The 15127-nt window shown below is 37.9% G+C and overlaps 1 protein-coding gene across 1 annotated transcript; it reads right to left on the reverse strand.

The window, feature by feature from the left end:
- Nucleotides 1-203: 203 nt before the first annotated feature.
- Nucleotides 204-15127, reverse strand: pias1b (protein inhibitor of activated STAT, 1b). Its single transcript, XM_043264971.1, has 14 exons — nt 15043-15127; nt 9298-9742; nt 7090-7174; nt 6721-6768; nt 6280-6370; nt 5810-5944; nt 5611-5716; nt 5318-5391; nt 4853-5013; nt 4363-4493; nt 3816-4002; nt 3404-3543; nt 2816-2856; nt 204-2665 (listed from the first exon to the last, which is right to left on the reverse strand). The coding sequence occupies exons 1-14, from the start codon at nt 15064-15066 to the stop codon at nt 2342-2344; spliced, it is 1992 nt and encodes a 663-aa protein (XP_043120906.1). The 5' UTR covers nt 15067-15127; the 3' UTR covers nt 204-2341.

Here is a 15127-nt window from a genome sequence, read left to right on the forward strand (position 1 = left end):
GACATCAGTTAAAAAAACAACAACTAATTTTGTCTTTTTAAAACATAGGTTACTTCTACATTTCTGTGTGATAGTGATTTAGCACCCGTATGCAGTATTTCTAACAGCTTAAAATTATATTTAATAATTCCCCCATTGTTAAAGTGGATTTTTAATTACATCCAGAAAATAACCAGAGGTCAAACAAAAGACCCAAATACAGATAAGACAGAAATAGAAAAGATTTAATGTATTTGTTTTATTACAGCTAAACCGCTCTCTACATAAACAAGTAACATTCATTAAGTAAACAATGTATCCCAATTCAAATAATAAATAATTCATATAATATTTTGTACAAACTGGTATTGTTTTCCTGTACATAATGATTTCTCTCATAGTGTACCATACAGTAAGAGAAGAACTTAAGGCAGAGAGTTCATACTTGCCAGTTACTGGTACAGCTATAACAGACTGACTGTCTAGTGGTATATTTCAAGGACGTAGCAGATCAGTGGGCACGTGAAATGTAAGATTTCAGTGCAACGTCGAATGGGAGATGTGTGTAAAATGATGGCGGTCTCAATTTTGTGTGCTATCAAGAAACTCAGTGCAAAGGTAAAAATATATAAATTAAAAAGCATGGGTTCAATCCAATTGTTAATTTGCAACACTGAAGACAAAAAAATCACTCATTTAGAAAGGTTAGTGGACTCTTTCGTGTACTGGCTGTCATCAAGAGATTAAAAGTGTGCTAAACGTTCATCCAGGCCCAACATTAGCTGTTCCACAACCTTTTTTTTTTTTAATGCACAGAAATCAATGAGAAACGGCCGTCACATTACAATGCAGCCAGAGGATGCGCACACGCAGCTGGCCATTATCCCGTTTAATTCAAACCAGGTTGAACGCGACACAGCAAGTATGATTGTGGAATTAATGCCTCGGATGTCTCATATAGTACAAATAGGAGAGAAAGAGAGACAAGGACACGTAATTAGCTACTTGTACAATGCGAAGCAAGTGTTAAGAGCTCTCGAAATAATTACGAAATAAATGCACGAAAGTAATGCGTGATCAAACGAATAGTAAAAATATAATATATAGATAAAATAAATAAATTCAATTTAAAACAGACGAAAAACAGACAGCACAGATCATGTTGCAATAAGGTCACCTTCCAAGCACACTTTAAACAAACGTAGAAACTGTAGCCCGCCTGAAGCCCAAACCACACAGACCTTGGGAGAAAAACAAACAAAACATTTCGTTATCGACATTTAAAACGGAATAACGACATTCAATGGAGGAGATGCCAAATAAAAATGGCAAGTGCATTTAGCCATTTTTTAATTTCAATTGTTGTAATCTTGGGAAAGCAAATTTGGATCCTAAGGTCTGCTGGCGAGGGATATCACGCTTCTGTAAGGTTCCTGTCTTGAGGAAATAATTCATATCTGCGCTACAGCTACTGCAACACGGTTCTGGTTATTTTTCTGTCATATCTGCAACAAACTAAATGAGGTATGCTATAGCGTCTGATACCCTCAGTGCTGTTTTTGCGAACCACACCTCGTCTTTTGAGGTTTACTTCAGACAAACAACATCAAAGGATATGAGATCATGAAAAAAAAAATGTAAAAAAAGAAGTACAAGAGTTTACCTCAGGTACTAACCAGCAAATCTGGGCACTGAAACCAAACCCCACTTCTTACATACTTAATGTGGTGATGGATGAGAAAGAATGTGCAACTGGAATAAGACGTGACCTCTGTCGACTCTTCAAGCATGTCGTGGCTAGATTCTGTATTGGCATAAGGGAATGCTTCTGTACAGCATACATCCTACATAACTTAAAAGCAATAATAAATTACCTGCACAGGATAATGGCATTAAATAACTTGATGTTCCCTCGCTGATCAAACAATGGCTGAGGGAAAGAGTCTTAGAAAATAAAATGATAAGGAACTGCCATTCTATTACTTTGACTGAAATAATTATTTGAAGTGAAATAAAATAGCAAAAAGTATAAAAGGTACAGAATAAGATAATCGAACAACACACAGAGCAGTGAAAAACATCTTCAGTATCCATGGAGAAAATACCAACTGAAGTCACTCACTGGGTAGGCAGCGTCCTATTGTTTATATACAAAAGTAAAACTGAAAATAGATTTTTCTTCTCTGTACACAGCAATTTTATTCTTCTCTTTACAAAAGTCTTTGTTCTCTTTTTTTTTTTTCTTCCTCCCCACCTTCTGTCTCGTTCCGCATCGAAATCCAATCACGAGTGCTCAAACTCCTTCTGCGTCCTAAAGTTGTTTGTGATAAAGGCTTGTCCGTTTGGGGGACTCCCGGCGCGGTCAGTCCAGCGAAATGACGTCTGGGATGGAGCCGTATATCACGGATGCGGCGGCGGCGGCGTCAGAGCGCGAACGGGACACGTTGCTGTGCGAGTGGCCGTCTCTCAGACTGCTGGAGGACACCAGGCTGCTGCTGCTTCCGCTGCTGCTGCCCCCGCTGCCGTTGGCCGGCACTAGCGAGCTGCTCGCCGCCGTCCCCGACTGATCCAGGAAGAGTTGAGAGGAACTGTAGGGCATGAAGCGGTTCAGCAGCAGCTCGTGATCTTCTGATGCTGATGCGGAAGCCGAGGCTGCAGCGGCAGCGGCCATGACCATGTTATAATGCTGCGGAGAGGATAGAGATGAACAACTTAAGGCTGTGCCGGTGTCAGATACAGGGACTAGTGCATCTAATCCATCTAGTTTTGCGCCACATGTGGTTCAACAGATGTTTGTTAGAGCACAATGCTGCCCTCTAGCTGCTGTTCCACCTACCTGGTGATTGTCCCCTTGTAAAAACGAGAAGAAATTCAGATCTGTAGAACAAGCAAAAAAAAGGAGTTTGGCATAATGGGTTTCATATTAAAAAAAAAAAAATGTATTCATATTTTAAAAAACAAATAATACAAATTCCTTTATATATGATATATATATATATATATATATATATATATATATATATATATATATACACATATACATATATATACATACACACACAAACTTTTTTTTTTTAGCAACTATCCACTAAATTTATCAAAAGTGTTTATTCAAAACATTTCTGTTTTTAAATAGACTGTTCCTCTGAACTTTCTATTTAAAAAATATCACAGGTTCCACAAACATAACTATTACACACAGCTATTTTCAACATCGATAATAAATGTTTTTTTGAGCACCAAATCAGCATATTACAATGATTTTTGCCAGCACAGAAATATATTTTATACCACTTCAAAATACAGTTTTTAAAAAGCATAAAATGCATTTTAAACCCTATCCAAACGTTACAGACCCTAAACTAATGTCAACGTAGGTAAAAGGAGCATGAGCAATATTATATTCCTGAAATGATGACAGTACCTGAGAGGTCACTGGGTGTGTGGTAATAATGACGGTAGTCTTGGATGAGAGGAGGCGGTGGAGGGATATAGTTTGTCTCCATTGCTGGCATGCTGGGAGCTCGTGCCAGCGGAGATGCCTGATGATGCAGATTTAACACCCTGCAGCAAAACATAACATTAAATTATTCATGAAAACTAGTCAGATACTAAAATAATATTTTAAGTAACAAGTGCAATGGCTCCACATATAATAAAAACATAAAGCCACACTTGAACGTGAATTTATATGACTAAACATAAGTCAAACTGGCATTTCTAAAAAACAAAAAAACAAAAAACAATTTGCTCACAAATGCTCTTTTCTGAAGCAATTCACCCAAAAAATTATTTGTAGGAAAAACAACAGAAAAAATAAAAAAATGAATTCTCACCCTTTGTTGACAGGCGGGGAGGTTGGTGATAGAGATGGACAGGCTCTTTTAGGTGGAGGCTCGTCGTTCTCTTCCTCATCTGAGGAGCTGTCCAGCGTCAGGTCAATCACCTCCACTTTCCTACTGCTACTGCTGCTGCTGTGGGACGAGCTGTTTCTGTGCTCCGACATAACCGACCGACACGAGTCTTCAAGAGAGAAGCATAACAAACAGACCTCTTTGAATCATTATACATCTATGTTGTACTATGCAAATGAGTAGACATTTTTAACTACAGGGCTAAGACAACTATATATTGTATGCCTATAACTTGGCTCATTTTATCTGGAAAAAGAAAACGCATAATTCAGAGGAGTTTTGGACTTGTAGCCTTCCTGGATAATTATACATCACTTGTATATGATTAAATACAAAAGCAATAGTCATTATCAATATTGATGTGGTTTGGGATTGGTAAAATGTTCTTGGGAAAAAAAATAAAAATACTGACTAGAATTTCAACTTGCATAATAATTCACGCAGCGTATAACAGTCTTTGTGGTAGTACCTTCAATGCCATTAGATGAGGCCGACACTTCCTGTACCACCTTCTTGGATCTCATAGGAGCCCAACTACCATCTTCTTTAAACTGAATCTCATCACAATCCACACAACTGCTCAAGATCTCCATGAACAACCTATACAAAAAACACATACCATTAAAAACTAAATAAACACACACACAACTTTAAATAATTTTTAAGTAAATAATTTTTTTCCTGCAATGAAATACTTTTTTTTACTTTCCAGTAAGGCTGCATTAATTTGGTCTGGAACTGAAATTAAATTGAAATGAAAGAGATAGTAAAGACGTTTATGATGTTTTACTTTATTTAAAATAATAAGAAAAATTACCAGCTCCAAACTTGGTGATAAACGCCCAAACACGTTAGGACATTAATGGTAAACCCCCCCGAAAAAAACATAAAAAACAACAACAATATTGTATTTCAGATGGCCCACAATCACAGGTGTAAAAGGTGAGAGCGGCACTGACCCGTCAATAATAAGGTGCTCATACGGGGCTTTCTTGTCACAGACTGGACACACCCAGGTGGGTTTCTTCTCATTCATTTGGATGTAAAGTGTAGCATCAAAGCACTGCAGGTGTGAGCAGGTGAGCGCTCGACAGGGAATCGTCAAGCGCATCTTTCCGAGCTGTTCATTTACACACAGGTGGACACGCATGTCAGCACACATTGTAAAGCGACAGACCGCTCCGAAATTTTATAACTGAATGATTATACAGTAGTAGCTTGTGGTTCATTCTCTAATCGCTTAACATTATTAAACTGAAAAAGAACACTTAATGGGAAGTCAGAGTGTCATAAGCAGGGCTCAGCGGCCTTGGTGAAAAGAAAAGTGTTTCATTATTCTGACAAAATGATTAAATGCAACTGCATCTGAAGGAACATTAAAAGGTTTAACATCCTTTATTCAGGAATGAGGGTCCATTACACACCGGACAGAGCAAGGAGACTCGCAGACTGGTGGTGGCAATCTCACTGTCAGGGTCGGCGGTGAGCTTTTCTTTGACTGAAGAGAAAACACGGAACACTGAATCATTAAATATCTCTTGTCCAAACACAGCTAACAGCTAGCTCAAATAAGATCTGTAACTTGAAGGTTACTGGAATTGGTTTTGAAAATCACTATCACTTAATTAAACAATATCGAGAAAAATGTTCCAAAATACTTGCAGTGGAAGGAATTCAGCTATATAAGCCTCAATCCAACTGTTTTAAGTAAACTTACTGAGTGCTCTTGAGTGGTCTGGGTTTCTAATGCCTTTTGACCGTAGTCTCTGCAGCAAAACTGAGGAGGACTGCTGTCGGACCAGGTACACTGCCATCGAGTAACTCTGTATGGACAACGCCGTATTTAAAGCACATTCTGATGGTGTATTTCCATTTTAAAGGCATCAATAGATTTCAAACAGATTTACATTCATTACCCTTCCGATTTCTGACGTCCATGACACAACAATGGTGTTGGGAACTGTTGTAGACAACCTAACGAGGGAGGTAATGTTGATGGGTCTGCTCGGCCGCTTTGGCTCCACTCCATTTTTGGTTGGGGGAAGATATCCCTGAGGACATCCACAAAAAGCCATTGAGTTCAGCACATGCAACAAACTACAGGATTAATGTTTGCATCTAAAATATTCTTTGTTATAATAGTGAAAGAAGTTGAGGAAAAGAAATCCTTAAAGTCTAGTTTAAATGCCAAACACATGTTTGCGTTGGTTTCATACAAATGTTAAAAATGTTTATCATTTAAATGGAAAAATGGTGAAACTACTTTCCTTACACCATAAATATGAGTATACATGTGTTTATCATTGTTTCAAACAATTTGTCTGACGTTCGCAGATGGACTGAAAGATTCCTGGTGATTTGTGACCAAAAATAAAGCCAGACTCACGGGGAGGTTACAGGGTTTTCCATTCACTTTCACACAAAGGTTGGGTGGGAAATGATCTTCCTGAGGACAACTTGTCTCTGATAAGCAAAACCTGAAAAATATGCGTTGAGATTCCTTTAGAAACGTGTGGGAAAGATTTCCAAGACTCACTCAGAAACCCAAACAAAAGAAAGCTATGAAAATGGGGGAAGGTTAGCCTCAACACAGGAAATCAGAAAATAGACAACACATTCAAATACTCATTATTCAACCGTACAACACATTAAATAGCAAAGAATTTGCTATTTTATAAACAGTTCGTTTTGCATTATCTTAAGCTTTTTGTGATAACGCAAAACATTAAACAACGGTGGCAAGTATTATTTTCGCAAATTATTTTGCTGCATGTTTCCAGTCCAGCTGAGCATTGAGGATCTTTTGTGAGAAACTCTTGTCTTATACCTTAGCTGTACTTGCACGGTGAAGTCACATTTGGTCCCAGAGATGTCCCTGTCGAGACAAGAGGGTGGGAGTAAAGGAATGTGTGATAGAGCGTAGGAGAGAAAAGCATACCAGACATTCTACAGGATCTCTCGCTTGGGCACGTTTGATTAGCGCTATTGTCTGCTATGTAAGAAAGAGAGTAAGATATCTAAAAAGGCAAGATAAGCTCCAAAACAGCTGTTTTAAATTCAGCGGGTTTCAGTTCTGGCTGAAACTGCTTTTTCAGTTCAAATTTATTACGAGCTCAAAATTAGTTAGGTCATTTCAGTCACTTCAACCATGCAACCTTGTCCAATTACGTAATTTAATATCCCCCCTTACACTTACATTGAACTGCTGATCTGTTGAACTTGCTGAGGCGTTAGTGCAAACGCAAAACATGTTTCCTGAAACCTCTGACTGCTGTCTGAGGCTGTGAAACAAAAAGAGAGGAGACCGTTATAAAAGATGGAGAACCCATCTCTCTGTTGATGAAATCACAGCGATGAGATTCGAAGAACTGTGAAGAAAAGGTCAGTCAAGCTTGCCAAGTCTTTTTCATTGCTACAATCAATTTACACTGATATAATTTTATATGTTTACCATTTAAAGGTGACTGTCTTACAAAAAAAAGCTGAGCTCGAGGAGCTTACCAACTAAGTAGGAATTTCGAAAATATATATTACATACGAAGGACATTTAGAGAACCGAGTGCTTCAAAATGGTCTACTCCTTACAGTCCTAAAGAAATGCTTTAGTATGTCTGGTGTGTTTACTGAAGAGGAAGCTGCTAGGGAGGAACAGCTTCCTTGAAATGTAAATAATTTCTGCTGGTCCACATACTTTTGGTTATATAGTATATATTTGCATATTTCTTGACAGCATCCTTGACCAAGCAACCAACAGCAAGTAAAGTTATTATCTCAAACTAATAAAGCAGTTACAGACGCACGGTTGCTGATCCTTTTCTACTTTAAACGCTTATGCAGTTTAGTTCAAAGACAAACTCTACAACACGGCTAAAAATAACTTGGGGTTGCATAACCCAATCTCCTTAAAAGAAGCAAGGGTTTCAGGAGCAAGAGAGAGTGAGAGAGATAAGAGGAAGCTTTATCTGCACCTCTACAGGCGCTCCACACCGCACACACAGGTGGCTGAACTCAATGAAAGAGACTGAAATGAGTGGTGCGTTTTCTGCACACTGACCACTTGAGTAGTCATGTGAAGAGGAAAATCTATTCCACTTGAAGTGGAGAGAGTTTAACAGCGAGAAGCTGGCAGATGATTAATCTGTACTCATGAAGGAGACACCGTGAGCCAATTCTCTGGTGCGCAAAAGATCCATCAACACTGGTTGCTCTATCAGCTCAAACAACTCAAAACTCACCAATCATTTTCATCTCATTGACCTGGAAAGAATGTTCAATCTGAGGGGCTTCAACTCAATATGGGAGAAGGACCATTGTGTTTCCTGAAAGTTGCTTGAAAAGCAATTTGATGTTACAGGGTTCTTTGCCTTGCATAGCAAAAAGCACTTATTATATAGCAATCTGCACATAAATGGAAGCGTTTATAAGAGTGCTTGTAAGAAAATGAACCTTGAAATAAGGAAACCTGCTTCCACACAAATGAGCCAAGCACTGGTTAAGAACCTAGATTTGATTCAAACTGCACTCACTGCGATTCATTTTTGGCATAACTGTCTACATGCATATCTTCATGCATAGTACTTTGATATACATTTTTTCTTTTAAAGCATAAAATGACATACTTGCACCTAAAAAAAAAAACCAAATAATAACCATAAATGTCCTGAAGCGAGAACACGAAGGCTAGTTAGGTGAACATCTCACAAAACAAAATCAGAAAAAGAACATAACACTTGAACCTGCTGACAAGATAACTATGAAAGGAAAAGGCTTTTACATGGCCTCTGTGCTTAATGACACATCCTTTCCATTGATATTGGCCTTTTATTTTAAGCAGGAGCTGGACGACTAAATATAGCACAGGTGGCTCTTGTCCAATCTGATAAGCCATAAATCACTTGAAGAGCACCTTTATGTTTGTATAGGTGGGGGAGGTGAAGTCTTCATAAGAGGCCTACATTGCTTTTAAACAATGTACAAAATCGACTACTCAGTGTGCTGTATGAATTCTAGTGAGACGGCAGCATCATGTCCGAGCTCTCAATCAGATGCACTTCCTAGCAATATATGGATGCTAAGTTTTAAATACAGTAAAGAAGTTAAATCAAGGGCTTACAAACCAAAAAAAGTCAGTAAAATCTTTCAGCGTACAAGACATTTTTGGGCCTTCAAAGTTAACATTTTAGTTAAAAATAACGCATGTAAAAGAAATAAAACCTAATATAGAAATATTATTCAAAAAATATTTTATAGAAAATATTTTAGCATGAATATACATACACAACATACATGAAAGTGATATTATTGAACAAAATAAATGTTGCTGTTGATTTAAGAAAATACCGTCTTGCTATAGAAACAGTAAAATTTGCACAATTGCAAGTTAGAGATCGTTCCTGTTACTCACCTAAACTGGTGGGCTTGATAAGCTCATCAAGTACATCGTAGAATGGCAGCCTTTGGAGCTTGACGTCTGGATGGACTGGGTGAAGGGTGGAGGCCAGATGGGGCAGGCCCAGCTCGTGCTTCGGCCCAAGCAGTGTGACAGGTAGTAGAGATGGTGAGCCATGCCCATCGAATCCCAGCTGTGTCAGGCTGGCAGGCAGGCCTGCGGGAGCCCCTCCAGTGGTGGAGTGTATGCCAGGGATGGAGAGGTCTGTCGGGGACACCATCTTTGTGGGGAAGCGGCGGCGGTAGAGCTCCTTGATCTTCATCTGCACGGCAGGGCTGCAGCCGGCTTTCAACAAATGTAGCGCTTTGGTCAAGAGTTCGTGCTTCCTTCCATGTTTGTTACGGCCTGCATATCCCAGAAGAACCTGAAGCTCTGAGACACGGAGGCTCATCACCATTTGCTGTTGTTAAAAAAGAAAATAGAAAATACAAGAATTAAATCATGCAATAATAATAATTTTTTTAAAAAAGTATAGTTTTTATTATTTGTGTATCAAATAGAGGAAAAAATGTAAACACTGCATAGGAATAAGCTATGGTTGAGTTAATTAGTAAATATTTAGTCCTTTTTTTTTTTTTTTTTTTTTATAGGAATGAAAACAGACAACACCATTCAAAAGCTTATTGCTAAGATTAAAAAAAAAAGTTTTTTTAAAAGAATTCTCTTATGCTTACCAAGATTGAAAGACGGTAATATTGTGAAATAATTACAGTTTGAAATAACGTCTACTTTTAAACATACATATATATATATATATATATATATAAAAATAAGTTTATTCCTGTCTTCAGTATCACATATCCTTCAGAAATTTTTTAAAATATGCAGATTTGGTGAAACATTTCTTGGTATGTGCTGATTAATTATCTGTGGAGATGATAAAAATTGTACCTTGAACAATAAGATTATTTGATGAACGGAAAATTCTAAAGGGAAGCATTTCTTTTGAATAAAAATCCTTTGAAACATTACTATACTTTTGATCACTTTAATGCATCTTAAACATTTTACTAAATATTTGTTCATTACTAATATTTTAAACTCAAAAGTAAACATGCACAAGGTAGTTATGTCAAGATATATTAATATTTACATATTTCAAAATCTGACAATTAGACCTAAGATGTTTAAGATTTAACGTTACTAAATGTGTTTGTGTGCCTGCTATTGGGCATTTAACTTAACTTGTATAAACGCCCAACGGATCTGTTTTAAAGCATTGAAAGTCAAGCTACACCTATGTGTTGCTGGTGCAACCCAAAGAACCATGGCAAACGCTGAAGAAGTGAAGAAGCGGTTCAAACGAAGAAGTATATAGTTGTGACAGCGACAAATAAATATAAATAAAGGTTTACTCGATAACTACAAAAAGAAAACAACCGAACAGAAAAAGACGACATTCTTTCAGTTTCCACTTTGTACCAGGCCAACTAATGATATATAATGCTATGTAGTACAACAAATAAGACACTTTGTTCTGATTTATTTGATATAAGTGGTTAGAATTTTGGAGTGGTGCATGCAGGTTTGACGCAGAAGTATGAATTGGGCTTTAGTCAACCTAACTCATGGTAACTAGTGTTTCATTTTTAATGAAGGTGATTTAATATGATGTTATCCAGTCTGTTCGATAGGACCTATGATTTATAAGCCCTATACGCAATGCAGACTGACTAGCACTAAATTAGCTTCGGGCTCTGTCATAGACGAGCGTGCATTATAAACCACATAATCATACACAATCACGCAGGCCAAAAGAAAGTCAGTGATGATACAATCGGTTCAGTTTGCCAAATGCAGATCAAGTCGGGTTTTAAAGATTTTTATGTTTTAAACATTTGCATTGTGTTGTTTCGTTTGCGATGCCGACCTGTAATTGCGATGGCCCTTATGTACGTTGTTTGACCACGTTTAGACGTTAACACCTACGTATGTGGGATCAAAGCCGTTCCTCATGTGCAGACATTACCTCCCCTGTCTTTCTTGGATATTCGGAGACTATAAAGCGCTGGGTTGGAGGTACCGGCATTTGGATTCTATTAAAATCTATGCGCAAGTAGAGAGGTGAAGAGGGTGCGATAGTGGGGGAAGGGAATATCAAGCGTGAGCCTGGGCCAGTGAGCTTTCATAACAAAAGCAGTGGAGCACAGCTCCAGGGAAAACAAGAGAACCGCAGACCAGCAGAGGCTCATATTTCTCCACCTCGGAGAGACCAAAGTCCCCTTCCCAGTTTACTGCCAAGTGCCAACTGGACGGTTCACACAAATACAGACACAAACACTCTTTATTAATTTCCACCCACCCCACCTCCCAACACAAATAAACGGCTTCTCTGCCGGTGCGCACAAATGATGAGACTCTTACTCTCGTCCTATTGTAGTGAGGAATGGCCCCCAGTGTAAACCTAGAAGAGATCAAGAAGTTTGGTGATTCAAGAAGAACCCACGGGAAAGCCTTATTTTTTCTGTTAAATCATATCCAGCTGGTTTCTTTTCCGTGCTTCTAAAAGCAAAAGTATATCAAGTATATCAACCGAGTTGAAGTTCAAGTTGAAGCGCCTAGTCAACAGAGAGCAGAGAGATCAGAGAGAAAGGAGCAAACACTCGGTTTATTAGGATGAGCTCATTCTCTTCATGAGGGCCCAATAACACTGTGAAGAAAAAGGAATAGAAAGTGGACCATGAGCTGTGCAAAAACCTTCCTGATGATTAAGCAAGCAGGCATCTTCATGTGATTCAAAGTAATCCTAAACCTCATGAATTTTCATGATAAAGGAGTCCATGTGCACAACATTTGAAAGTTTGAGGTCAGTAGGATTTTTTTTTAAATGTCTCTTATGTTCACAACAGCAGTAACATATGAAATATTAGTAACAGGTTTTCTATTATTTATTTTTTGAAAATGCAATTTAATGCTCTGATGGCCAAGCTGAATTTTCAGCATCATTACAGCATTGCATGATTCTTTAGAAATCATTCTCATATACTGATTTGGTACTCAAGAATTGATTTTTTTAATTATTTGTTAAAACAATTATCCCGGTCAATACTTCTGTGAAATTTTTGACATACTTTCCTGATTATTTGATTAATAAAAAAAAAAAAAAAAAAAAAAAAAAAAAGGAGCAGCAGTTACTTGATCTGCAAATCCTTTGTAACTTCTGTAAACATCTTTACTGTCACTTTTGATGAAAATACATGCCTGACGAATAAAAAGCTCAAAAGAAGGAAAAAAAAAAAAGCTTACTAATCCCGAACTTCTGAAATAGTGTTTGAAGCATAACTTTAGAGACAATTTACACTCTAATGTCATCTCTCAAAGATACAGATACCCTATGGGAAATGTGCTCTTGGGTCTGTAAACACATCTAAATATACCTCTACAAACGAAGACAAGATTTCTACACAAGCTAAGTCTATTAGCGGTGGACTGATGGTTAGAGTTGGACTTGTAACACAAAGGTTAGGGGTTTGAGTCTCATGTCCGGCAGTAACCATAATAACCAGTGCTCTCTTCCCCCTTTAATATCACGACTGAAGTGAGACCCTTGAGTAAGCCCCTAGCTGCTCCCTGGGTGTGTGTGCACTTGGATGGGATAAATACAGAGATCAAACTGTTAGTATGGGTCACCGTACTTTGTTATTCACACGTCACTTGACTTTCACAACTAGCTATGAGAGATCATAAATAAAAAAAATTAAAAAAAATCCACTGTTTTATTTGTGCTCAGTCAAAACATTCTAACAAAACTCATACATTCTTCGAAGTTCTTTTTCCACAGGATTGGTGGGATCAGATATGGTCTACATGCCAGGATTCCAGCTCTGCTGCTTTACAACTTTCATATAACTTTGAGGGAAAAAACAAACAAACAAACATAAATGTAATTTAGAAAGCTTCAGTGCACATTAATTTTGAAGAGTGAACGACTGGCACAGACTTCAGAATTTCTCTTGTGTGCACCATAAAAGACAAACAGCATACAGGTTTAGAACAACACGAGCCTGAGTAAATAATGACAGAATCTCTCTTTAGGCCCTTAGATAATTCCAGCACTACTTCCAAAAACATCAAAGCGAAACAATAGCAGGCCCTCTTCTATGGTCTTTCAACGAGTGTGGTTATCATAAGTCTCGACTCAGTTATGATATAGACTTAACCTAATAGGAAGCACTTCTCTGAAATGGTTTAATTTTGACACCTGCATAAAGCAGGTTTCCTTCCTGCATAACCCAAAAATGCACTGATGTTATATAATTATATTGATGCTTAATTAAAAATAGGCTGAAGTATTGACAAAACCACAGCATCCCCAACAATTTACAAAATGATACAAGAATAAATTATTTATGTATTGGTTTCATTAAATACCAAGAAGAGTTTTAAACTACTAGCTTTTTGTTTTGACTAATATTTCAAACACTATGATACCTGTAAAAGATATTAAAATTTCACAGTAACATACTAGAACTATTATAACTATAATTATATAAGTATTACAACCGGTGCACATCTGATCATCTTAAAACTGAATTTTATTAGATTAGTTATTTCAGACAGTGGTGGGTCAAACGGTTCTGTAATTGAACATTGAAAAATTAAACATTCCTGATTCGGAAAACAAAAGGTGTCATCTGAGAATGTCAAGGTTTTTCATTTAAATTCAATTTGTAATGGCAATGTTGTCTGTTAGCATACCAAATGTTTTATATTTAAATTATATTCCATACAAAGCAAGTTGGTCCTCTAACTAAATCTTTGGCTCAGCTTAAAACATGACAGCAGTTTAACAACAAAAACAACAACAAAAAAGGGGTTTTTGGATTATCAGCAGTAAAGGCATGTTATCATACCTCACCTTCTCTTTTTGGAAAAGATTTTTGCTAAACGGCACAACAACAAATATCTAACCAAAAGAATCCTGACATCACAAGCAAATCATAGTGAGACAATCAAATCAAAATAAACATCAGCAATGACAGATACTCAGATACTGTCTCAATACTGGGCATCGCCTATATAAACACCAGCTACACATACACCAACTTTAAGCAAACTTAAACCTCCCAAATCAAAGTGAAACTTAAAGAAACAGGCCGTGCTCGATTGTTTGCATCAAAATCTAGTGCTGTTGTAAACAGAGACAGCATTTTTAGACGTCGCATGCTCGATTCAAAAGCTCAAACGTGTCTACGGTGCCCAAAATTCATCCTCGGTCGTCAGATATTTATGTCATGAGACTGAGCAGTTGTCCGTTTTTATAAGTGCATCAGGTTAGCAGAAGTCCTAACTGTCAAAGTAGCGAATCTCCAGGCTGTTAGCAGCCTACGCACCACCCACATGCTGCTGTGCACTTACGACCGACTACTCCGACGCTCTGTGAACAATTTAATCACTTCACTTAAACGTTAAAAGAGCCATCGGCATGATCAATATCCTAATTCAGACGGAAGAGCGCTAATTTCACGCGAGAAGGCAGACAGACAGCTGTGCGGGTTAGCTGGCAGCTAGCTGGATCCATCACAACAATAACACTGTTCCTTTAACCGGCCTCAAAACTGCTCATAAAGCGCGTTTAAATCAAATACGGAACGGCGCCTCGTTCAAAAGCCAATCGCGGGAACAGGTCGAACGATAAACATCGGCGAACGGGTCTTGTATAAAGGCTGTATTGAAAGTAATTTACGGGTTACACTTTACCTTCAATTCCGCACTCTCCGCCATCTTGTTTCTCTGGCGCAAGCGTGATCGGAGCCTTGGCACGTGACCAGGACGTGAGCTTGTT

The sequence above is a fragment of the Puntigrus tetrazona genome, chromosome 18 (assembly GCF_018831695.1).
Source record: "Puntigrus tetrazona isolate hp1 chromosome 18, ASM1883169v1, whole genome shotgun sequence".
Taxonomy (NCBI): Eukaryota; Metazoa; Chordata; class Actinopteri; order Cypriniformes; family Cyprinidae; genus Puntigrus; species Puntigrus tetrazona.

Coding starts and splice junctions, on each gene's coding strand:
- pias1b (XM_043264971.1), bottom strand. CDS start 15,066: ATGGCGGAGAGTGCGGAATTGAAG. Junction 5,392..5,610: donor AGACCACTCAAGAGCACTCA/GTAAGTTTACTT, acceptor TTTTCTCTTCAG/TCAAAGAAAAGCTCACCGCC. Junction 5,014..5,317: donor GAGTCTCCTTGCTCTGTCCG/GTGTGTAATGGA, acceptor GTAAATGAACAG/CTCGGAAAGATGCGCTTGAC.